This window comes from Salvia miltiorrhiza, chromosome 5 (genome assembly GCF_028751815.1).
Source record: "Salvia miltiorrhiza cultivar Shanhuang (shh) chromosome 5, IMPLAD_Smil_shh, whole genome shotgun sequence".
Lineage (NCBI taxonomy): Eukaryota > Viridiplantae > Streptophyta > Magnoliopsida > Lamiales > Lamiaceae > Salvia > Salvia miltiorrhiza.
In genome coordinates, this window is record NC_080391.1 from 41,743,570 (window position 1) to 41,770,960 (window position 27,391).

The following is a 27,391-nucleotide window of genomic DNA, read 5'->3' on the forward strand; positions in this document are numbered from 1 at the left end:
GTAATCTTAAATAAATTTTACCTGTCAATTTTAAAAAATTATACTTTCATAAAATTAGTAAATATTTCCTATAACTAATAAGAAATACGATGAATCAATTCTCCATCATATCCTATGTCAAACTTACATGTATTTTTTTCTTCTTATTTTTCTTAAAGCTTACGTCAATTTTTTATGACATTTCATCAAATGAAAGCTTATAATAATAAAAAAAAACAATCTATTCTAATTATCAGTTGAAAATTAACATATAACTAACAAAAATTGTTAAAATTGGTATATAAAAATAATTTATATAAAAACCATTTCACATTCTATAATTATAAATAATGTATAATAATAATTATTATGTAAAATGATTTCCCATCAAATTTCGACGTGTAAATAGTTATACACTATTTTAAATCAAATAAGTAATATTTAAATTAACATAATTTTTTTGTTTACCAATTAATCTAACTCATAGATACTGTCATTTTTATATAATTTAAAATTTGAAAAATAATAAAATATACCATAAGGTGCATTATTTCATAAAATGCAAGATGGCCTTGAAAGCATGCGATAAGCGACCTGATCCAGCTACCGTTTATAAAGCAGTTTTACGATAATACATATACAATATAACATGTGTAAATTTTAATTAGGTTGCATACACGGTGAATTCATACATACTACAATACATCTCGGCTTGAAAGCTACTCGGCAAGACACAAGTTGCATAAAAATACAGAAAAACAAGGGCCACCGCACTTGATTAGACCGCCACACCATACCATCCAAACAACATTATCGTTTCATTTATCTCATACCCAAATTATCTGCTGCCATTTTTGGTCAATTTTTTCAGCTAAATTATCGCAGGTCTCTTGTTCCAAGACAGCTGTGGATGGAGACCTGCACCAAACCTCAAACTTTATCCCTTTTCCACCCCAATAATTGACCAAAACCACACCAAACATCTACTTTATATTTTTGCAAACAACTTCCTCGTACCAAGCTAGAAAAGAAGAATACGAAACAACAACACCATTCCAAGATTTACCTCAAACAAGATTCAATATTTACAATACAGGGCATGCACTTTAACAATTTATTTATCGAACAATATTATTTCATGGCCCAAAGAAACAAGAAACTAAAAGCTTAAAAGAAAGAAAAAATGCAGCCAATTCTAGTTTTGGCCTTTCATTCAAAGAATATTTACACATCACTGTCTATCGCCGCCGCTCCGACCTAAGGTTGACTCAAACGGGGAGAAAGCATAAAGATATCTAAAGCTAGGACACTAGCTCAACAAGCCTGCAAATTCATCACTCTAAGCCATAGCAATGTATGGAAGCCATACCTCAAAACTTGCAAGAAGTCCCAAGCCTCTGTCTCTGCCTCTGGCCAACGCTGATGGAATTTCGCTGCACTAAAGCAGGCCTGAGCAGCTCCTGAAACTTGTCCAGAAACACTCCCCATTCTTCCTCGTTCATATCCGCGAGCTTCACGAAGCTCGCGCTTGGAGGGAGCTGCTCATTTGCACTTCGATGGCCGGACGAGGAACTAGCAAGGTTATAACCATTATCAGGCTTCATCCCAGAGAACTTGGGGAACTTTGGGTTTTTCTCGCCTAAGCTAGTGTTTTTCAGAGACATGGAAAGTTTCGGGATAGTTTTACTTCTTGTTAAGGGTGGAACACTAATAAACCCATTCTCCTCTTCTCCTTCTCCTTCACTTTCCACTTCATCAATGCTCTCCTCTAGTTTGGAAAGAGGCATACGACCATTGACACTTCCAAACCCAAAATGTAAGGGCATTCCTCCAACGAAGTCTTCCGAGGAGAATTGTGGGGTGAAATCATGGCCACCTTCATCACAATCTATGTCAAACTGGAAAGCATCAACAAAGTCTGCTCCAGACTTTGGAGATGACATCTCTTCAGCCATAAACCTTCTCGCCTCGATGCATATGACCTCGAGCTCACTTGGTTCCTCCTCACCACTGCGGAACTCCCTACTCATCATCTCACCAATCTCTGCAAGGCAGAGACCTTGTGCAGCAGCTTCCTTCAGGAAAGTTGTACAAAGGTATAAGACACGCAAGCACGCATCTCGAATCATAGGGAGCTCACTTCGTAGCATCTCCGCATCACGAGCAGGATCAAGATTTTCTATGTACTCAAGTTCATCATCTGAGAACGGAATTGAAGCCTGAGGCCAGTGAATCCACTCAAAATATGGGTCTTCTAAACTCTCAGGTAAGCAAAGACCATGATCAATAGGGATTAATTCAACTTGACCAAACTGCCCAAAGCCATCAAGTTTTCTAACTAAAAGGTTACCAGCATGCCTATCCGTGTTAAGAATCCTAATGTCTAATATCCCAATGCGATGCACAGCTGAAACAGGGAAACTCGAGGTTCCATGGTCACTGGCATCAAAATCATGGGGAATGAACTGCTGAAAGGATGCAATCTTGCTAACAATTTTCTTGTTCTGGGGCTTGTTTCCACTGACACCATCATTAACATTGAAGATTGAGTGAGTAATCTTCACTAATGCAGTGGGTGGAACATTTGCAAAATTATCGTAATCAAGGAGATAAGCAGCAACCTCTCTGAAGCCAGTCTCCCCTACCCTTACGGAACGCTTTAAGCCAGGTTGTCCAAGAGCTTTACCAACAAAGCCCTTCGGATTATTTGGTGCAAATGGTTCCTCATCTGTGGGCTTCACAATAGCAACACACTCACCTCTGACATTCCTGAAGTAGTATGCTCCCCCAAGCCCACTGTGAACAGGTAGTGGATCAACCCCATTCTTCATTCCCTTCACAATTTCCTTGACTAGATTTTTTGTCTTAGCAAAACATGTCGAGTGTCCCAAAATCTCAATTGGCCCACTCTGATCTCTCTGTTGCATGTCCCTACCTGTGGGAGACAAACAGGGAGTTGATGAGCTTCTATGGAGGAAATTCCTGGTCAACAGAAGAGCGGAATCCTTCCGAATGGCACTCAGATCATTCTTAAGAATCATATCACCAAATGTCAATGAACTTTCTTCAATGGGAAAATTGAGGGCAAGCTGCAGCCTCCTCTTCACAGTATGTGCATTGTCACTCCTGTCCAACTCCATTCCTAACACACAACCCGACTCAGTTTGCACAAAAACACGTCTCCTACCAGTCGTTTTGTTTTCCATCATATTCGTTTGAAGGTGCTCCCCACCACCAAGAGGACTCTTGAAAAATGACACAGCCATCTCTGTTCGAACAGGGCTATCAAGGTTAGGAGACATGAAAGGAAGAGATAGACTAAGAGTGGTACTCCTCACACCAGGCAACCAAGACGGCAGCAGGTAAGAGCTTTCCCTTCCAAGTTCCAACTCTCTATTTTAGCGCCAAACTCAGAAGCTGATTTTGAGTTAACCACAAATAGTATAAAACCCAACAAGGATCATTAACCGGAAAATCCAAGATCTGAATTCCCACCCTCCGAAAGCACCAAAAACCTCAATAAAGAAGAAACACTGGTTTTTCAGAAGGCAAAAGGCGAGAGATTTACAACGTCATTACATCGAGAGAGCCATATGATGACTCCAGCAAGCCTCAGATAATCTGTAGAGGCAAAAGACCAACTAAGGTCACAAAAAGCTAATTAAAAAAGTCTCATTAGCTGAAAAGGTAAATATTGAAAGAAATCGTAGAACATAAACACATAAAGTAGCAAGAAACTCTAGATTTAAAAAATCAAAACATGTAACCAGCTGATTCGCTCAATACATATCATGCTCAACTCCCAAATTCACAAACCACAAGCGAGATGATAAGATATCGATTAACAGTTTACTAAAATTACCACTAACAAGAAAAGCATGAAAATAGACACTATAAATCATTCCACAGCAAACGAACTCCGGAGCAAACACGCAGTGACTACCTCTATTTCTCAGCACCAACCACGATAAACATTAAATTAATCGGGTAAGAAAGAATAAATTAGACAAACGCACAGTCCCCGACTCTCCGCTAAATTCACCGGATCTGAACTAACAAATGAATAAACTCCAAACACTATGCATAAGAAGACTACCATTGACACTCAGTCAAATTAAAACAGCTGAAATTGTAATCCTGCCTACTAAACCTGAGGCGGCTGGCACAATAATCATTCACATATCTATGATATAAAACTGTTCAGTAGCCGAACGCTCTAAGAAATCAACTCACCAAATGGGCGGATCTGGAGAAATCACCCTGTTCTTCCCTCTGCTTCAGTACACAGCTACAAGACTGTTGAGAGAAACAAAACTGGAAGCATCGAGAATTTAACGGTGGGGAAAAATAGACAAGCAGACGGCCTAACGGCTAGAGTTTTATGCGAAGTAGAGTCTTCGCCTTCGCCCTCAAGCCACCAAAACCCCTCTCCTCTACTTTCTTGCTTGTTGGTGTGCTCACACGTTCTCTCTCTATACAGCCCTTTCTCTCTCTATATCTATATCTATATGTGGATATATCTGTTCGTATATATACTACTTAAAAAAAATATTTTTGTGTTATTCTCTTTTTTTTCTTTTTCTACCTTTCTATATATTGGCTTCCCTTAAAACGGCTCGCTTTAAATTCTAGAGCTAGAATGACCAAAGCTACGCGTTACGTGCGGCTAGTTTGAGCCAACCCGAGTTATATAGCCTCCATTTGTGGAAGTGTCTAGAATGCGGAATATGAGCCGTAGGATGAAGATATCGGGACGATCTCAGCCGTTGCTGGGGTTACCGACGTGGAGATAATTCATTGGGATGTGACGTGTCCTGGTCAGCGAATCCCGGGGGCTCTTCTTCTGTTTTACAATTTCCATGCACACAGATACACTCTTACTTCTCTCAAGTTTCAAATGACCTCATCCAAACAAAATAATCACTTTTTATTATTTTAGAATCTTCATAAAATTACTTCGTTCTTCATCCTAATTTTCAGTATTTATATTTTTATTCTACTCTGTCCTATATTTTGATAATTATTTCTATTCTTAGAAAAAATAGGTAAAACTCTTGTTTCACTTTAATTATTTTAACACTCACATAAAATATAAAATATGAGACTGTTATTCTCACTCACAACACACAATCACTTTATTAAAATTCGTGTCATTCTCAAATGAGATGGTCTCCTGCAGTGGCGGATCCAGGATTTTTAAATTGGGGATGCAAAAAAAATCTTATAAACACTGGTGGAGCTAGGATTTTTTTTGAGGGAGTTGAACTTCTACGGGGACGGAATTTTTTTTGAGACATTCAATACATTTTAGACATTTTCTTTTACTAAAATACAAATATAATAGTAATAACTTTGCATTCCAAATGCAAAATGTATACTTTCAACTTTTTTGTTTAATTAAGAATTGAAGTAATTGATTGATTAAATGATGGGCTTGATCAAAATAATGAAAAAGAAAGAGATGATGAGCTCTCTTTTTAGTTGGGCCAATGGAATTTAGGATTTTAAAAACTGAATTTCTCTTTTATTTTGGATTAAAACTTTTAATTGGGGATGCAAAAACTAAATCTAAAATAATTTATATATGAATATTAATACTACTATTTTTTTTTTTTTTGGGATGCAGCTGCATCAGCCAGTGGTCTCCTGTACACTCAGGTGTACCGTACACCCGTGTTGTACCCGACCTGCATCCTGACCCAATTGGACTATCTTGGCCTATTTTTTCTTGAAATGACACTAACACTAACAAGAAATGACACTAACACTAACACGATATTGGAATGACACTAACACTATTTTATTTTACAAATGACACTATATTGAAATGACACTAACACTACATGTAAATGACACTAACACTATATCGAAATAACACTAACACTTTACATTCAGGTAGGATAGTCCAGTTGGGTCGGATCCAGGTTAGGATTCGGGTCGGGTACGACTCGGGTGTACGCAAGTTTTTGTGATCTCAAATAGACGATAGAATAATATTTTTTATTTTTAATTTTTTTTATTATATAGTGGACTAATATAATTAATTATCATTATTAACACTACTTTTTAAGTGTGACATTTTCTCAACTCACAATACACTAATAATTTTTATATAACACAACCCCTCAGAAAAAATGTTAGTAGTAGATAAGATATCGTGAATAACACATTTTTTATTTAAATTTATAATTTCTACTCAATTTGTCAAAATCATATAATTATACATCTCTATATATTTTCAACAAAATTTATTCGATATGTACATAAAACAACTTTAATTTACTAATGAAACGATTGGGGTGAGGGTGACGGTGGGAATGATATTTGATGAGCTTATGCTTATAAAATTTGATGAATAAAGTAAAAATTATATATATAAAAAATAGGGATGATATAAAGCAATATTTTCTTCGTTCTCATAAAATGTACTCAATTTGTTATTTTTGTTTGTTTTCATAAAATATATTCAATCGATTTTTAGTAAGTTTTTCACTTACAGTATAATGAGACCCTTACTCCACTTCCACTAACAACACATTCAATCACTTTATTAAATTCAATGTCATTTAAAAGTGAATAATTTTTATGAGAACGCATGGAGTATAATAATAATAATAATAATAATAATAATAATAATAATAATAATAATAATAATAATAATAATAATAATAATTGATGAGGAGTGATATGTGCAGAGTAGGGAAATGATGCAAATCAGAGGAATCGACTCCACCAGCGGAATAAGTATGGCAGAGGAAGCGTACTCGTCAGAGGAAATTATCCCCGCCAGAGGGATCTTATTCACTAAAGGCATCTTATATACACCAAAGAAGTCACCATCGCCAGAGAAGTCACCCTTGCCAGAGAAGTCACCATCGCCAGAGAAGTCACCTTCGCCAGAGAAGTCACCCTCGCCAGAGAGGTCATCGTCGCCAGAGAAGTCACCCTCGCCAGAGAAGCAGCCTTCGCCAGAGGAACTACCTTCATCAGCGGAATCGCCGAAAACGCGGAAGATTTCCCGCATGAAGACAAATTTACCGACATGCCCCTCTATCACGCCAAGCGCATGCACCACAGATGATTTTACTATTTTGCCCTCCTGTGTAGTCTATAAATACAACCTGAGCTCGTGCATTGTAATTACGCTATCTCTTATTTTCAAATACAACAACTAGTTTTCTCTTGAGCTCCGGTTTTCCAATTGTTTACTTTGCTTTCTCCGATCATCTACACTAGGTATAATCAAGCTTATTACTCTTTAGATTAGGTGTTGGTTTATAGTTTCACCAACTGGCGCCGTCTGTGGGAAAGCTACTGAGTTAGGATGTGAGTTTACGGACGCCGGCGCGGGCAGATCTGAAATTCCAATCGGGTTTGCGCGCGTCGGTACCGCTGGAGCCGATAATTCGGACACCCAGATGATTGTGAGCTGTTAATTACGTTTTCTCGGGTTGATGTGCTTTCAATTCTTTACGATATGTGTTTAATTATGCTTTTGGTGCATGGGGAAAGGTGGCGAAAGTCGTAAATCATGAATTGGGGGAATATGTGTTTATTTACCGATTGATCGGTTCAATTATGGGTGAATACAAAGTTTCTTCGTAGAATCGGGATTTTATTTATAGATCTGATGTTTATACCGGTGAATTGTGGAGTATCGCTCTGTTTCTGCTTGAATTGGGTTTTGGTTGACGATTTATGGGGTTTTGCTTCGGTAGAATGTTGTTGATTGGGCTTGTGTTGTTGATTTGTGGATGTTTTTCGTTTAAGGGTAATAATTGTCGATATTTCTCATGTTTTTGTGGCTAATCTTCGTTTTCTATCGGTGGATTATGGGGTAATGATTTGTTTCTGTGATGATTGGGTTTGCCCTGTTAATTTACGACTATGTTTCGTCTGAGGGTGATAATTGTTGGTGTGCTCCATATTTTCTTCGACTAATCCTTGTTATATGCCCTGTTTAGCACGTTATATTACTAATCCGGCTGATTTCCATGGTAACTCTGTTGTGTTTGGGTTTCTGTGGTTAAAATAGCACATGATCGTGGTAATTTCGGGTTATGATGTTCGTTTTCTTGCAAATTCTTTACTATATATCATGCTTAACGTTTTGCGCTAACAAGCTTCTTGGTGGTTGTTCTGTTTATATCCATCTCTGGATATCTTACTTTGGTTTTCTGGACACTCTGTTTCTTTTGCCGGATCTTGATAAGAGTCTACAGGGGATATTTCTGTTATTCGGGCTCTGTTATTTTAATCTATACCCTGGGTTTATTTCCCAGTGTATAGAGTTACCTTGAGGGAATTTTTTAACGGCCTCTGCGGCGGTGCTTGGAATTTCTCATATTGGGTTTTCAATCAGTAAGGGAGGATCTATTCATTGGCCGTATGGATTCTTTCTCACTTTGTTTATGTGCAGGTACTATGGGATCCTCTGATGCTCACCGCAACTTGGAGAAGGAGTTCGATTCTGCGGCTGTCACTACCGAGGTGCCTACCTCATTGTTCAATGGCCTTCAGGGTAACCCCACTTTCACTGTGCCACCGGGGGTTCAGGCTATCTCAGCCACTTCGACAACAGGGTTGAACGTCAACGCCCAGAGGTTTGCTCTGGTAACACCGGGCTCGGATCTGCCAAGTCTGGCCCCCACGTCTGGAGGGGGATCGCTTAACTTCGGGCTGGCAGAGCAAATGATGGCTTTACTCAGCTATGCTAATATGCGTCAGGCACTGGGAACTCCGATGATGTCTGTCATCCCCACTGTGGCTACCCCGGTTGGAGCGGCCAACCCGCAGGGCACTGACGCCCCACCTCCCGCTGCTCAGGAGGCAAACATGTTGGCAATCAACAAACAGGCTGTGATGCCTGGGGAAATGCAAGGGAACGCTGCTGACAGAGAACTAGCTAGACCAGAGGGGAGCCGTGTTAGGCTCAACAGTGTTGTCAGGAAGGAGAGGGTTGACGAGTCTGACAGTCAATCCGTCTCCCTTGTGTTTGAGGAAGAGAGACCGAAGGAGAAGGCACGGTTGAAAAAGTAAGTGTCGCAGCTGAAACAACAACTCGAGAATCTGGAAGAATCGTTGAGGGAGAAATCCCGGAGGCACGACAGGGAACAGAGATCTGAGCGGTCGTACAGAGCAGAAAAGTCCCATCGCCCAGAAAAATCACGGTACACCGAAAGAGCAGAAGAAAGGGAGCTGGAGTTTTCCTCTAGCAGGCCAGGGCACCGGGCTCACAAGCGTCATGACCGTGACGTGCCAAGGGACAGAAGGGAGCAGGGAAGGTATAAGGAGGACAAGAGGGCTAAGACTTCAAGGTTTCATCCTATCAGCAACCGTAGTCCTTTCTCTGATGATATTTTGCAGACACTTTACCCAGGAGCTATAAACCCATCTCGCTAGATTACGATGGCACTACCGACCCAAAGGTCCACCTCAATCATTTTGAAGGGTTGGTCACACTGCATATGTATACTGAGGGCATCAAGTGCCGTATCTTCTCCACTACTCTCACTGGACCAGCCCATCTATGGTTCGGAACGCTCGCCCCCAACTCTATTCACTCCTTTGAGGATTTACAGACCCGTTTCTTACGTCAGTTCGCAAGTTCGCGAAGGGTGGGGAAGTCAGCTCTGTCGTTGATGGATATCAAACAAGACCAAAATGAAACATTGAGAGAATACACTGCCGGGTTTAACTTAGCCGCTCTGGAGGTGCCAGAGGCGGAATCTCAAATTAAGAATTGTGCCTACGTCAGAGGGCTCAAGCTGGGGCTCTTCTTTGACGAGCTACAGATCCGGCCTGCAAGGGATTTCGACGATATTATGGCAAGGTTGCCAGGCTATCTACAGTTGGAAGACGCTAAGATGGCGAGAAAAGCGGAAAACGATAAACATAAAGTTAAAAGAGCTGAGGAAGCACCAGAGAGACAGAGACACCAGGACAGAGCACCATTCAGAGGGTTACCTCCGAGGGTACTGCCACCCCAAGGAGGAATGCCGCCCCAGCAGCAACGTACCGTGAACGAAGTCACGCGGTTTACTGAGTACACGCCTTTAAATAAACCACAGGAGGAAATCTTTCATTTGGTAAAGGATCAACCATTCTTTCGGGCACCGGGAACTTACCGGGATAGGCCGCCACAGGAGGGGCCCAATAATAAGCTGTGTGAGTATCACAATTCTTTTGGACATTACACAAAACATTGCGGGCATCTTAAACATCAGTTAGAGTTACTGGTACGCCAGGGAAACCTTGACTAGTTCATTGACAGAGGAAATGAGGGTCAGAGGAGGAATGATCAGAGGGATCATAGGGACCAGAGGGATCATAGAGATCAGAGGGATCAGAGAAATAACCGGGATCAGCGACAAGAACAGGGGAATAATAAGGATCAGAGAAATGATAATCGGGATAATCGTAGGGAAGGGCCAGAAAGACAAGCACCTCCTCCCCCGTATTGGAGGGAAGTTCATATGATTTGCGGAGAGAATGGGACGCCCACATCAAATAGGGCTAAGAAACAAGTGGTCAGAGCAGTGAAGTCAGGATACTACCACAAGCAGGTTATGGAGGTTACAACCGCGGCAGAAGAGCCGATGATCACCTTTGGGGCAGAGGATCTACGTACATTAATGTACCCGCACGATGATGCACTGGTTATTATGGCGGATATTGCCGGCTGTATCGTTCACCGTGTCTTTGTAGACTCGGGCATCGCGGTGAACATCTTATATTGGGAGTGCCTTCAAAACATGGGAATCGACGTTCACATTGAGCCAACGAATGCCCCTTTGTTTGGGTTCGGAGGAGAAATGGTCATGCCTCTGGGTTATGTGGAGTTACCGTTAAATCTCGGCACTACGGCTGTTAATAGCAAAACTAGGATGGTGCGGTTCTTGGTGGTTGACATGCCAAAGCCCTCCTACAATGTGATACTTGGCCGGCCTGCATTGATGGCGTTTAGGGCGGTGATCTCTATGTTTCACTTGAAAATGAAATTCCCCATCGAGGGAGGGAGAGTGGGAGAAGTTTGTGGTGATCAAACAGCGTCGAAAGCTTGCCATGTACAAATGCTTACACATTCAGCGGGACAGAAAAGGGAAAGAGTGACAGAGGGATTGGATACACGGAAGAAGGGGAAGGTGGGCGAAGTGAATGCCTCGGCAGAGGAGTGCCAGGAATTGGCAGACGTATTGAAAGACAGGAATAGTACAGAAAAAACCGCGCTGGTGTCTACTAGTGACGTTTGCAACATGATCGAATTGTTCCCGGGGAAAGAGGGTTTTCAGACTAAAATTGGGTCTAACATGAGTGATCAAGTCAGAGACGAGCTCATTGTTTGCTTGCGCAGGAATACGGATGTGTTCGCATTCAGCACCGCCGATTTAAAGGGCATTGACAGAGGGTTGGCAGAGCACTGCCTTAATGTGGATCCTAAAATTAAGCCAGTAAAGCAACGAACAAGGAATTTTGGGGCCGAGAAGGACGCTGCCATAAGGGAACATGTCTATGGGTTGTTGGAAGCAGGGCACATTGTGGAAGTGCAATATCCAGAGTGGATTTCAAACGCGGTGATGGTACCAAAGAAAACAAATACATGGAGAATGTGCGTAGATTTCAGAGATCTGAACGCCGCTTGCCCAAAAGACCACTATCCTCTGCCGAGGATTGACCAGCTGGTGGATGCCACTTCGGGATGCGCTTTACTTTCTATGATGGACGCGTATCAGGGATACCATCAAGTTAAAATGAACCGAGGAGACATTGCCAAAACGGCCTTTGCCGTTTGTTGCGGGGTTTACGGCTGGAGGAGTATGCCGATTGGCTTAAAAAATGCGGGAGCCACGTATCAGCGGATGATGGAAAAAGTCTTCAAGGAACAGCTCTCCAAGAATATCTCGGTGTATGTGGATGACATGCTTATGCGAAGTATAAGGGCAGAGGACCATGTCTCTGATCTCGAGGAAATCTTCACTGTGGTTAGAAAGCATCGGCTCATGTTGAATCCAGCAAAATGTACTTTTGGGGTCACAACAGGCAAATTCTTGGGCTACAAGGTTACCCCTGCAGGGATCGAGGTTAACGCAGAGAAGGTCAAGGCCATCATGGAAATGACACCACCCAGAGGGATCAAGGAAGTGCAGACTCTAAATGGGCGCATCACTGCTCTGAGCAGGTTTATATCACGGTCGGCAGAGCGCAGCATGCCGTTTTTCAAAATCTTAAGGAAGGGCACTAAATTTCTATGGACAGAGGAATGCCGAGCGGCATTTGAAGATCTCAAGGTATATCTAGCAAAACTCCCGACTCTGACCAAGCCGGTCCCGGGAGAAACGTTGTATCTGTACATAGCAGTGGGGAAAGACGCAATCAGCTCTGTGCATATCAGAGAGGAGGGAAGTCACCAGAAACCTATCTACTTCGTCAGCCGAATCATCCAGGGTCCTGAATTGAACTACACAGAGATAGAGAAGGCTGCTCTGGCGGTCATGGTCACGGCGAGAAAGTTGAGGCCATATTTTCTGTCACATCGGGTAGTGGTGCGCACTGCCTTACCTTTCAAACAAGTGCTAGGGCGCCCGGACTTGTCGGGCAGAATGGTGAAGTGGGCTGTGGAGTTGGGGGAGTATGATGTGGAGTACGAGCCAAGAACAGCGATCAAAGCACAAGCGTTGGCAGATTTCATCCAAGAAACAACTCGCCGTCCCGTACCGGAATTTTGGGTTGCCTTTGTGGACGGATCAGTGACAAAAGATGGATGCGGAATTGGGGTATATATCACATCACCAGGGTATGGTACATATCAGTTTGCAATCAAATTCACTTGCCGACTGTCCAACAATGAAGCGGAATATGAAGCTGTGGTCAGAGGGGCACACATTTTATCAGAACTCAAGGCCGAATGTGTCATCATCAAGACAGATTCCCAGTTAGTGGCCCAACAATATTCAGGGGGTTATAGTGTCAAAGACGAACGCATGAGGGCGTACCACCGCAAGCTCAGCGAGATGAAGGACAAGTTTATGGAATTCAAAATCGAGCAGATTTCTCGGGAGGATAATACGAAAGCAAACCTACTGGCGCGAATGGCTAGTGCAGTGGAACAAACCTGGAGTGATGAAATTATTTTACTCTGTGATACCAGAGATATGGGGACTTCACAGGTCTTCTCCGTAGAAATCAGAGACGACTGGCGGGCTCCTATTTTACACTTTCTCAAGACAGGGGAGCGGTTGAGCAAGGAATCTAATCAGAGGGCACGATACGAAAATTATTGCTTACTTAATGACCAACTCTACAAACGATCCTTTACTCAGCCTTTACTAAAGTGCTTATCTCCAGAGGAAGCTAACTTTGCGTTAAATGAAGTTCATGCAGGTTGTTGTGGTGGTCACACGGGATTCTGGGACCTTGTACGCAAAATCATTCGGGCAGGGTTCTACTGGCCTAATATCAACAAAGACGCCAGAGAGTTTGTCCGCAAGTGCGAGGCTTGCCAGAGACACGCTGGGAGAATCAACGTTCCAGGGGAGCCTATGGGCGTTATGTACGCTGCATGTCCATTCAACAAATGGGGTATCAACATAGTCGGGAAGCTGCCCATGGCACCAGGAGGCAAATGTTTTCTACTCGTAGCGGTGGACTACTTTTCTAAGTGGGTAGAGGCTGAAGCTGTGGGAAAAATTGATGAGGTGACTGTGAAGCGCTTCATTTGGCGGAATATATGCTGCAGATTTGGTGTGCCCATGATCATCGTCTCTGACAACGGAACCCAGTTCACTGGGCAGAGGATCGTGGATTTCTGTGATCGGATGGACATCACTCAAAGATTCGTCTCGGTAGCTCATCCGCAAGCGAATGGCCAAGTGGAGTTGGCCAATAGGACAATATGCAAAGGGATCAAGAAGAGGCTGACTCAGAGCAAAGGCAAATGGGTTGAGGAGCTGGATACCGTACTTTGGGCCTACCGCACTAGCCCAAAGACAGCCACGGGTGAAGCACCATTCACTCTGGTGTATGGATCTAATGCGGTAATACCAGCAGAGGCAAGATTGGAATCATATCGAATAACAACCTACGATACTGAGCACAATGCTGAACTTCGCCGAGCAGAGCTAGATTTGGTGGAAGCACAGAGGGATGAAGCCCGGGTCAGAGCAGCAAAATACAAAGGCATTATCAAGGCAGGGTATGACAAGCGGGTCAGAGCGCGGAAATTGTCAAAGGGAGATCTGGTTCTCAAGCGGGCTGATGCATTGAAGGCAGTGGGCAAGTTCGAAGCTAATTGGGAAGGCCCGTTTATCATCACAGAGGTCATAGGGGGTGGAGCTTATACATTGTCGGATCCAGACGGCAGAGCTCTTCCTAGACCATGGAATATTAACAGTCTCAAAAAGTTTTATGTATAACTGCTACTTAGCAGGACTAATGCCAATGTAGACCGGATACTCTTTTTCCCCACAGGGGTTTTAACGAGGTCCGGGGCCATAATATCAATAAAACAGATATGTGGTTCTAGGGAATTCCCTGGTGTTGTTTTATTTACTTTAAATTATCGCTTTTTTACATTACATATGCTACTTAACATGTTCATGCAGAGCATTGCACATGTCACCAGAGGGGGGAGTAGGGTGTATACCCTAGCCCACAATTTACAAATTCAAAATACAAACTGCTTCTTAGCAGGACAAGGGAGAAACAAATACAAAAACTGCTTCTTAGCAGGTCAAAGGGAAAGCAAACATCAGGGATTGACGACTTCTCTTCCATGCGCCAACACTTCAAGCTCTTCTTCTTCGCTGAGACATGCCCACTTCTCAGATCTACTCCAGATCTACCTAACGCCTGTAGAACACCAAGAAAAAACAAGCAAGTCAAAGTGCCAAAAAGAAAGAGTAAAGAAGAGGAACAAACCAACCAACATCCAGATCTCAGGAAGCCGGGGATAATGCTCCCGATTGCCGGAAGCCTGCTCCCTGCAACCACAATACCGGAGATCTACCCCGGAAACACAAAGGGAAGGATGGAGCCTTCAAAAATATGGGTGCCCTGAACAGGACTTCCCGCAATTGGGTGCCTTATAACCAAACTAGGGATGACGAGGAAGTTTTCTTCAGGAACCCTGGAGATAAAACTCTCAGGCGGGGGAGAGTCCTGTTTTTTCAGTCTTCAACATTGTGCACTTTCTTAACATGACTCACTCCCCCGACTGAGTGCTTTACAACCAAGATAGGAAGGGATACATGATACAAGAGACAAGGGGTCGGGAGATCTAGGGTTTGAGAGGAGATCAGATTGGGGCGGCGGAAATAAGATAAGGGATTCTAAGCTAGGTCATGAAGGGTGGAAGGGTATATATAGAGAGGGTATTGGGCTTAAGAAAAGGGCTAAGGGGTAACGGGCTCACGCGAGTTTATGGGCCGAAGATGGAATAAGAAGTAATTGGGCCAACATGTTCATAACAGAGTATTGCACATGTCACCAGAGGGGGGAGTAGGGTGTATACCCGTAGTCCCTAATTTTTAAATTCAAAAATCCAAAAATTGCTCATCAGCAAGTCAAGGGAAAAGCAGACTAATCACGCTGTCATCAGAGGGAGGGAAGCGCTCGTAAGCCGCAAAAGTTGGTTGTGCCATCCGGGCCTTCCATGCTCCGCGCAGAGGGAGGGAAGCGCTCGTAAGCCGCGAAAGTTGGTTGTGCCATCCGGGCCTTCCATGCTCCGCGCAGAGGCAGGGAAGCGCTCGTAAGCCGCGAAAGTTGGTTGTGCCACCCGGGCCTTCCATGCTCCGCGCAGAGGGAGAGAAGCTATCGTAAGCCGTAAAAGTTGGTTGTGCCATCCGGGCCCTCCATGCTCCGCGTAGAGACTGCACATAATCGTAAGCCACGAAAGTTGGTTGCACCCCCCGGGTCCTCCATGCTCCGTGCAGGGGGTTCTTTTAATCGTAAGCCGCGAAAGTTGGTTGCGCTATCCGGGCCCTCCATGCTCCGCGCAGAGGGTTACTATTTAATCGTAAGCCGCGAAAGTTGGTTGCCCCCCCGGGTCCTCCATGCTCCGCGCAGTGGGTTACTATTTAATCGTAAGCCGCGAAAGTTGGTTACACCCCCCGGGTCCTCCATGCTCCGCGCAGAGGGTTACTATTTAATCGTAAGCCGCGAAAGTTGGTTGCACCCCCCGGGTCCTTCATGCTCCGCGCAGAGGGTTACTATTTAATCGTAAGCCGCGAAAGTTGGTTGTGCCATCCGGGCCCTCCATGCTCCACGCAGAGGGTTACTATTTAATCGTAAGCCGCACAAATTGGTTGCAACCCCCGGGTCCTCCATGCTCCGCGCAGATGGTTACTATTTAATCGTAAGCCGCGAAAGTTGGTTGCACCCCCCGGGTCCTCCATGCTCCGCGCAGAGGGTTACTACTTAATCGTAAGCCGCGAAAGTTGGTTGCACCCCCAGGGTCCTCCATGCTCCGCGCAGAGTGTTCAAGCTTGGATGGGAAGCAGCAAAGGAGTGCTTGGATGGGAAGCAGCAAATGAGTGCTTGGATGGGAAGCAGCAAAGGAATGCATTGGATGGGAAGCAACAAAGGAAGGCTTGAACGGGAAGCAGCAGAAAAATCCTCGCCAGAGGAGTCATCAAAATCCTTGCCAGAGGAGTCATCAAAATCCTCGCCAGAGGAGTCATCAAAATCCTCACCAGAGGAGTCATCAAAATCCTCTCCAGAGGAGTCATCAAAATCCTCGCCAGAGGAGTCATCAAAATCCTCGCCAGAGGAGTCAGTCAAAATCAGCAGAAAGGTCATTCAGATTTCAACAAAGTCAGAAATCAACATCAACACCAAAAATATATACCACAGTTGGAGATCCGGGAACGCAAACTCAACATCAGCGGATAACAAAAATAACACGAAGTACAAAGGAAGGCAGAAGTAACACAGAAACTTAAAAGGCAAGACAAATAGCAAAGCAATCTCATTCAAACAAAGAATGCCAAAGAGGCAAGCTATACATTGAACATCAGAGGTAAGTATCAAGTTTTTGGAAATTGAAAAGTTACAAAAATATTTGCCAAATCAAAAAGGAGAGCAAGGTTATCAAGCAGGAGGAACAAATGAATCTTCAGCAGGGGCAGGGGAGACTGGAGCAGAGGTGGCAATTGCGGGGACCTGGCTGGCAGAGGCTCCCTCTGTAAACACCGGCAGCATGCCAGTTTCCTTCGTCTTCGGGAGACGGGAATCCACGTCCAACAGCTTCACAGCTTCTTGTACATATGTTTTCTCGTCTCTATACAGGGTAAAAAGCTGTTCCACTGCAGAACAAGAGGAAGCCGAGTCTTCAAAAGCTGAGGCCGCCAAGTCAGAGGGCAGGGGAGACACCATGCTATATTGAGAAAATTTCCGGGTGCCTTTGCCAGTAGGATCCCGTAGCCGGTTCACGAAGCCCACCAGTGAAGCAGAGAAGGCAGGCATATACTTGGGAACAGAGGGCAACGAGTCAGACCCAACTCCAAAGGTAAAATAAGGAAGGGCCTTCTCCAGCACTGAATACCACCACACCGGCTTCTCCGGGGAATTCTCAGGGATCTTCATCAGCTTGTTTATGTCCTCATCCTTGAGGTTCTCCATCAAGGCCCGCAGATCCAGGGTGGCAAGCTGCTCCGGAGATGCCCCCACCATCTCTAACGCCTTCGTGGCGGATTGCTTTATCACATAAGCAAAGAGGGGCCCGAAGTCTTCCAGGTACTCGGGAGTTCGCTTGAAGGCCTCCAAGGTGCCCTCCAACATCACCTCCAGGAAGTGTTGGCCTTGAGGAGACAAGAAGTACTCCAGACGCTGGTCTCGTGCCCCCAGGACATAGGCACGGTTCTGAGCCTCCACAAGTGTCTTCCTCCAGTCACGCCTGGCTTCCCTGTAGTCTTTTTCGTACCCCGCCTTGAACCTCATAAGGCTCTCATGGCTCTCCCTTGTCACCCTTGTCAGTTCAGAGGCCAGGGACGACTTTTCCACCTCTACTTGGGCCAGCTTGGCCTTCAACTCAACAATCTCTGCCTCAGCTCCACTCAGGCGCTCCACTACCCCAGCGACGGCGTCGTCACGCTTGGCAATGTCCGCCTGCTCTTTTTCTCTCTCCTTCTCCAGCACATCATAATCGTGGATGCGCAGGATAGCTCCCCACAGCCGAGACTCCACCTACAAGGAAATAGAACGGATCATGTCAGAACAAAGAAATACTCTTCGCTAAAGGAATGATTTTCTTCAGAGAAACGGGGGCCACCAGAACAGTCAAAAGGTTAATAACTTAAATTTTTAGATAAGGATACAAGCTGCAAAATACCTGAAGAGCCGTCTGGGCAAGCAGACTTGCCAGAGCCCCTCGTGTCAAGTTCTTCATTTTCTCCTTGTCTTTCGAATGAACACGAGAAGACAAGGCATCAATAAACCCCTGCCCCGACAAACTTGAAATCGGGCCAGGGACAATATCCTCCGACTCATCAACAGCAGGGACCACAGCCTTGCCCTTGCCCTTTCCCCCAGCAGAAGGAGGGACTTTCGAACCACCAGCAGACTTCTTGGCTGGAGTCGTGGACTTGCCAGCCTTCTTCAGGCTTTCCTGTCTCTCCTTCTCACCCACGGAGATCAGAGAGCCCCTCTTCCGCTTCTTCGAGAGATCGGGAGTGGCGGTGTCCTGGGCAGAGTTGGGAGAAGGAACCTCGTCAGTAATGTCCACAATTTGGACACCTTTTCCACCAGTACCAGATGCGTCACCAGTACTGGGGCGTCTGCGCCCGTGAACAAGGCCTCCTGTATCGACCTCCTCTGCATCAAATGTGCGTAAGGCTTCCACACTTCTCTCTGCGACCTCTGCCCCAGGGAGAGTGATAGCCATCTCGGACCCAGTGGGTTGAACGGGAAGGTCCGTGCGGGAAGCAGAGCCCCCCGAGCCATGTTCCCCGCTGCGGGTGGGAGAAGCAATGGCAGCCAAATTGGTTCCGCATTGTTTCCTCCAAGACATGTCTGCAAATAAAAAATTCTACACCGTTAGAATCAGGGTAACAAAAGTTAATATATTTTCTAACTCATATTTTTTACCTATTGATTTCTTTGGATATAGGGAAAATAAGCCATTGTACGCCAGAGCCGAATTGTTCTCAGCGAGATATTTACAAGATAGGGGCTTAGCCTTATTCATGGCATTAAGGTGGGCTATGACGCCCAGGTCAAAATTAGAGGGAGCAGCCTGAGAGGCTGGTTTATAGGTAGTCCGAGGATTATGCCACTCCAGCTCCAAGGCGCCATAATCGCGCCAGGAACCAACTAGGGTGCGCACGTAACAGTAATTAAATAAAAAATTCTTGTCGAAAGAATTTAAGGAGGAAAGGAAGGAGGTGGGATATTTCTGAAGACCGACAAAGCTATACAAGGGACTGCCCTGCATGCGGAGAGATTGGGTCTGACAGAATAGTGTAGCGGTGTCCCCAACACCATGGGCTCGGCAGAGAATATGGAAGGCATATAACCTTCGGATGGCAGAAGGGGTAACCTGATAAAAGGGGATGTGAAAATGGTTGCAGACGTCAACCAGAAGAGGAGGAGGAGGAAGCCTTAGGCCAGCGTCTATCTGGGCTTGCCAGACGGCTATTGTTTTGTGGTCACGAAGTTGTTCCGGGGGTTTCAAGGCTTTAGAGAAGGCCTCGAATCTTAAACCGTCAGGGAAACGACACTTGCTTCTCATCTTTTCCATCGCCGTGAAGCTAAGGCGAGAAGCGGGGACAGGTTTAGGGGGTTGGGGAGCCTTTTTAGTTTTCTTTTTGGGTTGAGAGGGACTGGGAGTAGCCTAAGAGTCACGTGAAACAGAGGGGGAAGGAGGATTTTCAAGACCCTGAGGCTGGGGGGAGGAAGATGAAGAATCTCGGGGAGAGGGCGAACGCGAGGGCTGGGGAGCGGAAGTGGAAGCCATTATCAGAAATTTTTATCCTAGGGTTTCTAGCACGCTCAATCAGAGCACCAACAAGTACACCACTACACTACAACTAATCACAAATATTGGAAGAAGAGGTTACGCGAATTACCTAGGTCAAGGAAAGATTGACTGTAAGTACCGGAATGGAAGGGTCGCTGGAAGTACGCCGGAACAGGAGCGAGGATCGCAGGAAATCGCAGATGAAGGAATTAGGGAAAAAACGGAGAAGATGAATAGTGGGAAGCAAAATTTCGAAACTGACTAAGTAACGTACGCGAGCAACTACCACCATACGGGATGAATGACGCGTGGCATATGGGAATTAATCAATGGCTAAGAATTTCTACGGAGAGACGAAAAGACGCAAAGGTTAAAAAGTAACCTCGGGATACGAAAAAAGCACTGTAGAAAGGGCGGGCATTTAATGCTAGTGACGTCATCCACGCGGGCGAATCCTCTGACTAGTTGCATCGTCCTAGAGTGAACTAGTCAGACCAGGGGAGGGAGTAACAAAAACGCCAGAGAACAATTTACAGGGCCTACCTTTATTTTCTTATAATATAAGAACTCTCATGTCTTCATAATTTGCAGGGACCAAGGAAAACAGCATAGCGCTGGCTCTAACAATACTTCGCTGGTTGAACACGAAGAATACCCGGTTCAACCAGACTAGAGGGGGAAGTGGTTGATGAGGAGTGATATGTGCAGAGTAGGGAAATGATGCAAATCAGAGGAATCGACTCCACCAGCGGAATAAGTATGGCAGAGGAAGCGTACTCGTCAGAGGAAATTATCCCCGCCAGAGGGATCTTATTCACTAAAGGCATCTTATATACACCAAAGAAGTCACCATCGCCAGAGAAGTCACCCTTGCCAGAGAAGTCACCATCGCCAGAGAAGTCACCATCGCCAGAGAAGTCACCTTCGCCAGAGAAGTCACCCTCGCCAGAGAGGTCATCGTCGCCAGAGAAGTCACCCTCGCCAGAGAAGCAGCCTTCGCCAGAGGAACTACCTTCATCAGCGGAATCGCCAGAAACGCGGAAGATTTCCCGCATGAAGACAAATTTACCGACATGCCCCTCTATCACGCCAAGCGCATGCACCACAGATGATTTTACTATTTTGCCCTCCTGTGTAGTCTATAAATACAACCTGAGCTCGTGCATTGTAATTACGCTATCTCTTATTTTCAAATACAACAACTAGTTTTCTCTTGAGCTCCGGTTTTCCAATTGTTTACTTTGCTTTCTCCGATCATCTACACTAGGTATAATCACGCTTATTACTCTTTAGATTAGGTGTTGGTTTATAGTTTCACCAATAATAATAATAATAATAATAATAATAATAATAAAATTGTTAGGACAATTGTCTATTAATTTACTAGATATCAATATCATACTCCATCCGTCCCAATAATGAAGACACACTTCATTTCGGCACGGGAATTTAGGAGAATTAGATTAGAGAATTTAGGTTTTAACCACCACTCTTCTTCTTCTTCCCTCTGCTACTAAACCACAGAGACTCTCACGAGGAGATCTACAACAAGGGTTTCGAATTATGTCAGCAACAGCGGCACAACAACCAAGAGCAGCTGATTTCCTTGCCAAACCCACGTCAAGAGCACCTGAGTTCCGACCGCTTGTCGTCGCGAGAGGTTGCAGCAGCAGGTTGTTAGAGGTGAGAATCTTAAGCGTCTCAGGGAGAATACCGCTGACGCCACCGGAGAGGGCGAGATTCGTGGCGGTGTTGAAGTGGTGGACGTCGCCAACCACCAAATAATTCCTGCGGAATTACCAAAATAAATTAGTATAATGGTAAGCAGGGTCGATCCCACAGAGAGCAGTTAAAAATCATTCAAATCCCTAAATCTATAAAAACGGTGATGCCACCACGCCTTAACCTTGGAGAAAATATTAATTAAACTAAGAAAACAAAATTTATCAAATAAAAGGCTCTAGAAAAATATCAATAGAAAGGTAATTCGGCTCAAATAAATTCACACTAATTTAATCTCTGATCCTCGACGCAATAATCAATTAATCCCTATTAACCAATGAGTTATAGGATACCGTGATACGCACTGACATACCCCAATTCCTACTTACTATGTCGATAGACAGCTAGATACGCTAGTCTTGTCTATTTCCCTTATTAAAATATAACCTAGCTGGATACGTCAATCTTAGATTTAATATTCTAATAGCATTAAGGTGAAGGAACCCCATTTATATTAATTATCCTAGATACGCTAGTAATAATTAATATACCAATTACTTTCTACTACGAACATGGTAGTTTTGTCACTAATCAGCCTTATTCCAACAATTACGGATTGGAAGTGCTAATTGACTATAATCCAATTAAACCTAAGTTGATCAGGCTTAAATAAAATCAGAATTATCATTGAACATAGGAATTAATCGAAATAAATAGGAATCAATTTTAAACCAATTAGGTCTCACAGATCATTAAATTAGAGTTTCATTATTCTTGCCGAATTAAAAGTTTAGCTACTCATGCTTAAATTAGGAACAAGCAAAGAAATAAAAGTAAACATAGAACAAGAGAATAAATTAAATTGCAAAGAAAATAAAATAACCACTCCGGAATGAAAAGAGAAATCGTCTGCACTAAAAACTAAAGCAAAAGGATGAACGTAATCACAGTAAACTAATAAGTCTAAGTCTAAAGTTTGTGGCTGCCAAGGGAAAGATGATCTCCAACAAAGACGAAAATTAGGGCAAGGAATTATATCCTATGAAAGACGAAAATTAAGCCTTATTTATAGACTTCAAATCCTTCTTGATCACTATGGAAGTTGCCATGCAAAGCTGGACTCTTAAAGGAAATAGAATCGTGCAAGATAAGGCAACTCTCCAGCTGTGTCGCGTGCTGCAAGTCATCTCCATTCTGGCCGAATTCACGGCTCTCGCCAGAGGAACGTCTTCCGCTCTGGCGATTCACTTCGCTGCTCTGACATTCGGTTCCTCTGGCTTGTTGATTTCTCTGCTCTGGCTTTTCTCCCCTCTGACTAGTGATTCTTCTGCTCTGACTAGTTGACTTCGCTGCTCTGGGCTTTGATTTCTCTGGCTTCTTATTTCGCTGCTCTGGCACTGGCGCATTTCTCTGGCTTCTCATTTCGCTGCTTCGGAGATGTCGGCTCTGCTCTGGCTTAACTCTTCCGCTCTGGAGATTGACTTCGCTGCTTTGGTGATTGGTTCCGCTGCTCTGGCTTGCAGCGCGGGGTTTTAGCTCTGGCGCGGGCCTTCTCGGCTCTGACACGGGGCTTCGCTTCTCTGAATCTTGATTGCTTCTCTGCTACAGAGTTAAGAGTTTAGCTAAAAACGCCATCCTTAGCCCCGACATCTCCAGAATTGTATTCTTCCATCCAAAAACCTAAATCTCCTGCAAAGCATCAAACAAGCCATAAAACATACCAATTTCTTGAAGATTATCTTAAAATAAAGCTCATATAAACCCTTAAAATTAGAACAATTAAGCATAAATCAACCCCCACACTTAGCCTTTTGCTTGTCCTCAAGCAAAATCCATATGAATCCTAGGAAGAGATTGATTTCAACAATGCTGATTTCCAAACATTTACAAAGTCAATTCAAGATTTTACAATCAACACACATCTCTCGATCATGCAAGTAACTCAAAGTTTAAGAAGCAACAAAAGAGTAATGCAAGTAATTCGATCAGACCCAATTCTCCGCTAGAAGTGAATTCCCTAATGTGATCACCTTTATAATCAATATCACCATTTTTTACACTTTTTGTGCTTAAAATTTTCGACAGTCGACAGTTGAGCCATAATTCATGAAATAAAACCATTTGGATGTAATCAAAAGTCTTTTCACGTGGTTTCCCATGCTCATAGTTAGACTAAAGGAGCAGAGACTCAGAGCTGTCACGTTTTCAGAGCCGGCCAGATGTTTCAGAGCTGGCATTTTTAGAGTTGGCAATTCGTCCAACATTTTTCACATTTCACAGATAAGATACGATCGTAGGCAATCACAATGACAACACTCCTTCTAGCATCTACCGGACAAATCACGTTTTACTTACTTACAAAAGTGTTGCAACAAAACTCATAATTCTTTGCACAATCAAGAAACATATATCGAAGGTAAAACCCCCAATTGCTACCATTCATTCACATACCCGAAAGTCACATCGAAAACCATCTCTTCTTCCACCGATTCATAAAAATTCACACGAGACAAAGACCAAAACTAAGCATAGAAAGACTAATCTCGCCCAATTGAAAATATAAGCAACAAAACACACCCCCCCACACTTAGAGCATGCCATGTCCTCAGGGCATAAAAGAAATAAGGAGAGTTTAGAAAACGTCCCTGATTATCGGCAATGAAAAACTGAAGCATCGTGAGAGGTGGTGAAGAGTGGAGAGTGGCAACGCTGATAGGGCAGAGTAGAGAGTGGCAGCGCTGGCAGGGCAGAGTAGACAGTGGCAGCGCTGGCAGGGCAGAGTAGAGAGTGGCAGCGCTGGCAGGGCAGAGTAGAGAGTGGCATCGCTGGCAGGGCAGAGTAGAGAGTGGCATCGCTGGCAGGGCTGCAGAAACATGGACACCTCCAGAATCATAGTATCCGCATAGCAACCGAACTTAGGACAAAGAACAAAACACCAACTAAAAACAAAACAAGAACAACAAAAACAAAAACTAAAAACAAACCAACGGTGGGTTGCCTTCCACCAAGCGCTAGATTTGAAAGTCGCCAGCTCGACTGCACAAGTGCTCAAAAAGTGCCCGGAACTAACAGCGAAACAGACTCCGCTGGAACTAAAGAGGAGGCATCATAGAATGGCTTCAAACGTTGTCCATTCACGGTGAATGTCTTCGCCGTATCTAGGCTGCGTATCTCAAACGCCCCATTTGGGCAGACAGACTGAATCACGAACGGACCAACCCATTTTGTCTTCAATTTTTCGGTCATCAACCGCAGCTTTGACTGGAACAAAAGTACCTTTTGGCCGACTATAAATGTCTTTCTTCGCAAGTTCTTGTCGTGCCACATCTTGGTGCGATCCTTATACCACATCGCGGCGTCATAAGCTTCAAGACGAAGCTCCTCCACACACTTATCTTTTAAGTCGGGTGGTTCCACATCAAAATGCAGACTTCTGTCGCGTGGCTTCCGTTTGGGCAAACAGTCCGTATGTCCAGAACCTGCGAGTTTCGGGTCAACATGAAGAAATTTGTCCTGCGCAGATTTAGTCTCAAGATGTTCTTGGACAAAAGGGTCAGTAACATTAGTGGCACAAAAAGTTTTAACAGCATGGGGACTTTTCATGGTATCATCAATGTTGAAAGTAAACTTTTCTCCATGATAATCCAAACAAATAGTACCACTATAAACATCAATGACTGCCCTAGTGGTCCTTAAGAAAGGACGACCTAACAGAACACCGGCTGACTCTTTCGACTGCATACCACTTATTTTCACCACATAAAAGTCAGCAGGATAAACAAAATTATTCACTTTCACAAGGACATTCTCAAGCAAACCCTCAGGGTGCATACATGATCCATCGGCTAATTGAATCACAACTCTAGTATCTACCAACTTTACACCATTTAAACTATTATAAACAGCTAAAGGCATGACATTAATAGAAGCTCCTAGATCACACATAGCATGCTCAATCTTAGTATCACCGATGTAACATGGCAGAGAAAACATACCTGGATCCTTGCACTTAGCCGGTAATTCCTTCTTGATTGCTGCTGAAACATTCTCTCCCATCACAATCTTTCCAGTTGCCTTTGACTTTCCAGCTATGAAGTCCTTCACAAATTTCCCAAATGGAGGAATTTTCAATGCTTGAAGGAAGGGAAGATTCACTTCAAGTTTGCCGAAGATCTTCACAAAATCGATGAGCTCCTCCTTCGGCTTCTTCTTCGCCAATTGTCCTGGGAAGGGAACTGATATTGCAACCTTAGGATCAGGTAGGCTCGAAGGTTTAGAGACCTTGGTTTGCTCCTCCTCGGTGGACTCAAGTGCTGCTCAACTGTCGAACCTCTGTTCGCTGCAGAGAAGAGAAGGTCGCCAGAGCGGGAATCCATTTCTCTGCAGCGCGCCTCTGCTCTGACTGTTGATTCCTCTGGCGATTCCTCTGACTGTTGATTCCTCTGGCGGGAATCCATTTCTCTGCAGCGCGTCTCTGCTCTGGTGCACTAGTTCTGTTTGGCCAAACCGGGCTGTTCGACCTGCTGAATGACTAAATCCTTTGTGCCAATAGAACTCTCGAATTCCTCCACACGAAATTTGACTCCAGAATTTGCCTGCTGTCCATCTTGAGAGTTTTGGGGTATTGGTCCGTTCAACTCTGTACCGCTCCTCAATGTGATCTTGTTGACATTCTCCTTGGGATTCACATGAACTTGAGATGGTAAGGCTCCATTATGTCCTTTAAGTTGATTCATGGATGTGGCGAGTTGAGACATCTGACGAGATAGTCCCTCGATTTGCACCTTCTGCTCGGCTTGAGATTGTTGAAGCTGTTGAACATTACCTTGCAAAAATTGTTGGTTGCATATCAAATCCGCCATCATCTCCTCAAGTGATTTGCCTTGCTTCTCGGGAGGATGTTGCTGAGCTTGGGGAGCTTGATACCCCGTCCTTTGATGTGGAGGACGATAGTTTTGCTGCTGCGGCGGTTGCATCGCTGGTAGCTGCTGTTGTTGCCTCTGCTCCGGATCTCTCCAACGAAAATTGGGATGGTTTCTCCATGGTGCATTGTGATTGTTCGTGTATGGGTCCCGTTTGGGTAAAGGGGGCAGTGGCGCGTCGCAGCTGTAAAAATTGTGGAAAGAGTTCGCATGGGCTTGATACTCTTCCTCATCTCCTGTGCATTGCAAGCTCGTGTGGCTTGGATTACCACATGCGCCACATGGCTTCTCTGTCGGTTGTCCAGCAGTTGCAACCTTCTCCACCACAGTACTGAGCATCTTCTCAATTTTTCCCAACCTTGCTTCGAACTTATCCTCAAAATCCGACGAACTAGCTTGAGCAGCTTTCTTGAGCAATTGTATGCGCGGCTCCTCATACTCCCTCGTAGCCTCCACCAAGTGTTGAATTAATCTTTTAGCTTCACTCACCGTGTTTTGGGAAAATCCCCCTCCACTTGCTGAGTTAACCAAATTCTTAGTGTCAACGGTCATCCCTTGGTAGAAATATTTCAGCAAGTCGCCCTCAGAAAACTTGTGGTTTGGGCAACTATCCACCAATCTCCTAAATCTGGTCCAGTAGGCGCTTAACGACTCATCATACTCCTGCTTTGCACCGCTGATCTCCTTCTTTAGCGCGTTTGTCTTGGTGGGAGGGAAAAAGTGCTCCAGGAATAGCCTTTTCATCTCCGCCCATGTAGCGATAGAATAAGGTGGGAGACTTGCGAACCAAGAGTTCGCCTCTGCTGTCATGGTGAAG

At 44.3% G+C, this 27,391-nt stretch overlaps 3 protein-coding genes across 6 annotated transcripts; 1 reads left to right on the plus strand and 2 right to left on the minus strand.

The window, feature by feature from the left end:
- Positions 1 to 560: 560 nt before the first annotated feature.
- LOC131024481 (phosphatidylinositol 4-kinase gamma 5-like) lies at positions 561 to 4,636 on the minus strand. 4 transcript variants are annotated; one of them, XM_057953987.1, is made up of 3 exons: positions 4,213 to 4,636; positions 1,349 to 3,600; positions 561 to 897 (listed from the first exon to the last, which is right to left on the minus strand). In XM_057953987.1, the coding sequence occupies exon 2, from the start codon at positions 3,279 to 3,281 to the stop codon at positions 1,350 to 1,352; it is 1,932 nt and encodes a 643-aa protein (XP_057809970.1). In that variant the 5' UTR covers positions 3,282 to 3,600; positions 4,213 to 4,636; the 3' UTR covers positions 561 to 897; position 1,349. The 4 variants fall into 4 exon arrangements, with proteins under 4 accessions (XP_057809970.1, XP_057809972.1, XP_057809969.1 ...); XM_057953989.1 differs by having other exon boundaries at positions 1,349 to 3,620; positions 4,213 to 4,545; XM_057953986.1 differs by lacking the exon at positions 561 to 897 and having other exon boundaries at positions 1,015 to 3,600.
- Positions 4,637 to 12,185: 7,549 nt separating this feature from the next.
- On the plus strand, positions 12,186 to 14,390 carry LOC131025945 (uncharacterized). Its single transcript, XM_057955723.1, has one exon. The coding sequence runs from the start codon at positions 12,186 to 12,188 to the stop codon at positions 14,388 to 14,390; it is 2,205 nt and encodes a 734-aa protein (XP_057811706.1).
- An 11,749-nt stretch (positions 14,391 to 26,139) lies between these two features.
- LOC131025946 (uncharacterized) lies at positions 26,140 to 27,318 on the minus strand. The gene is made up of 2 exons (XM_057955724.1): positions 26,601 to 27,318; positions 26,140 to 26,477 (listed from the first exon to the last, which is right to left on the minus strand). The coding sequence occupies exons 1-2, from the start codon at positions 27,316 to 27,318 to the stop codon at positions 26,140 to 26,142; spliced, it is 1,056 nt and encodes a 351-aa protein (XP_057811707.1).
- Between the last annotated feature and the right edge of the window lie 73 nt (positions 27,319 to 27,391).

Excerpts from the sequence above, each read along its gene's own strand:
- LOC131025946 (XM_057955724.1), bottom strand. The coding sequence starts at position 27,318 with ATGAAAAGGCTATTCCTGGAGCACTTTTTCCCTCCCACCAAGACAAAC. Across the intron at positions 26,478-26,600 it reads GCCGCAGCAGCAAAACTATC|GTAATGTTCAACAGCTTCAA; the intron begins GTCCTCCACATC and ends AATTTTTGCAAG.
- LOC131024481 (XM_057953987.1), bottom strand. The coding sequence starts at position 3,281 with ATGTCTCCTAACCTTGATAGCCCTGTTCGAACAGAGATGGCTGTGTCA.
- LOC131025945 (XM_057955723.1), top strand. The coding sequence starts at position 12,186 with ATGCCGTTTTTCAAAATCTTAAGGAAGGGCACTAAATTTCTATGGACA.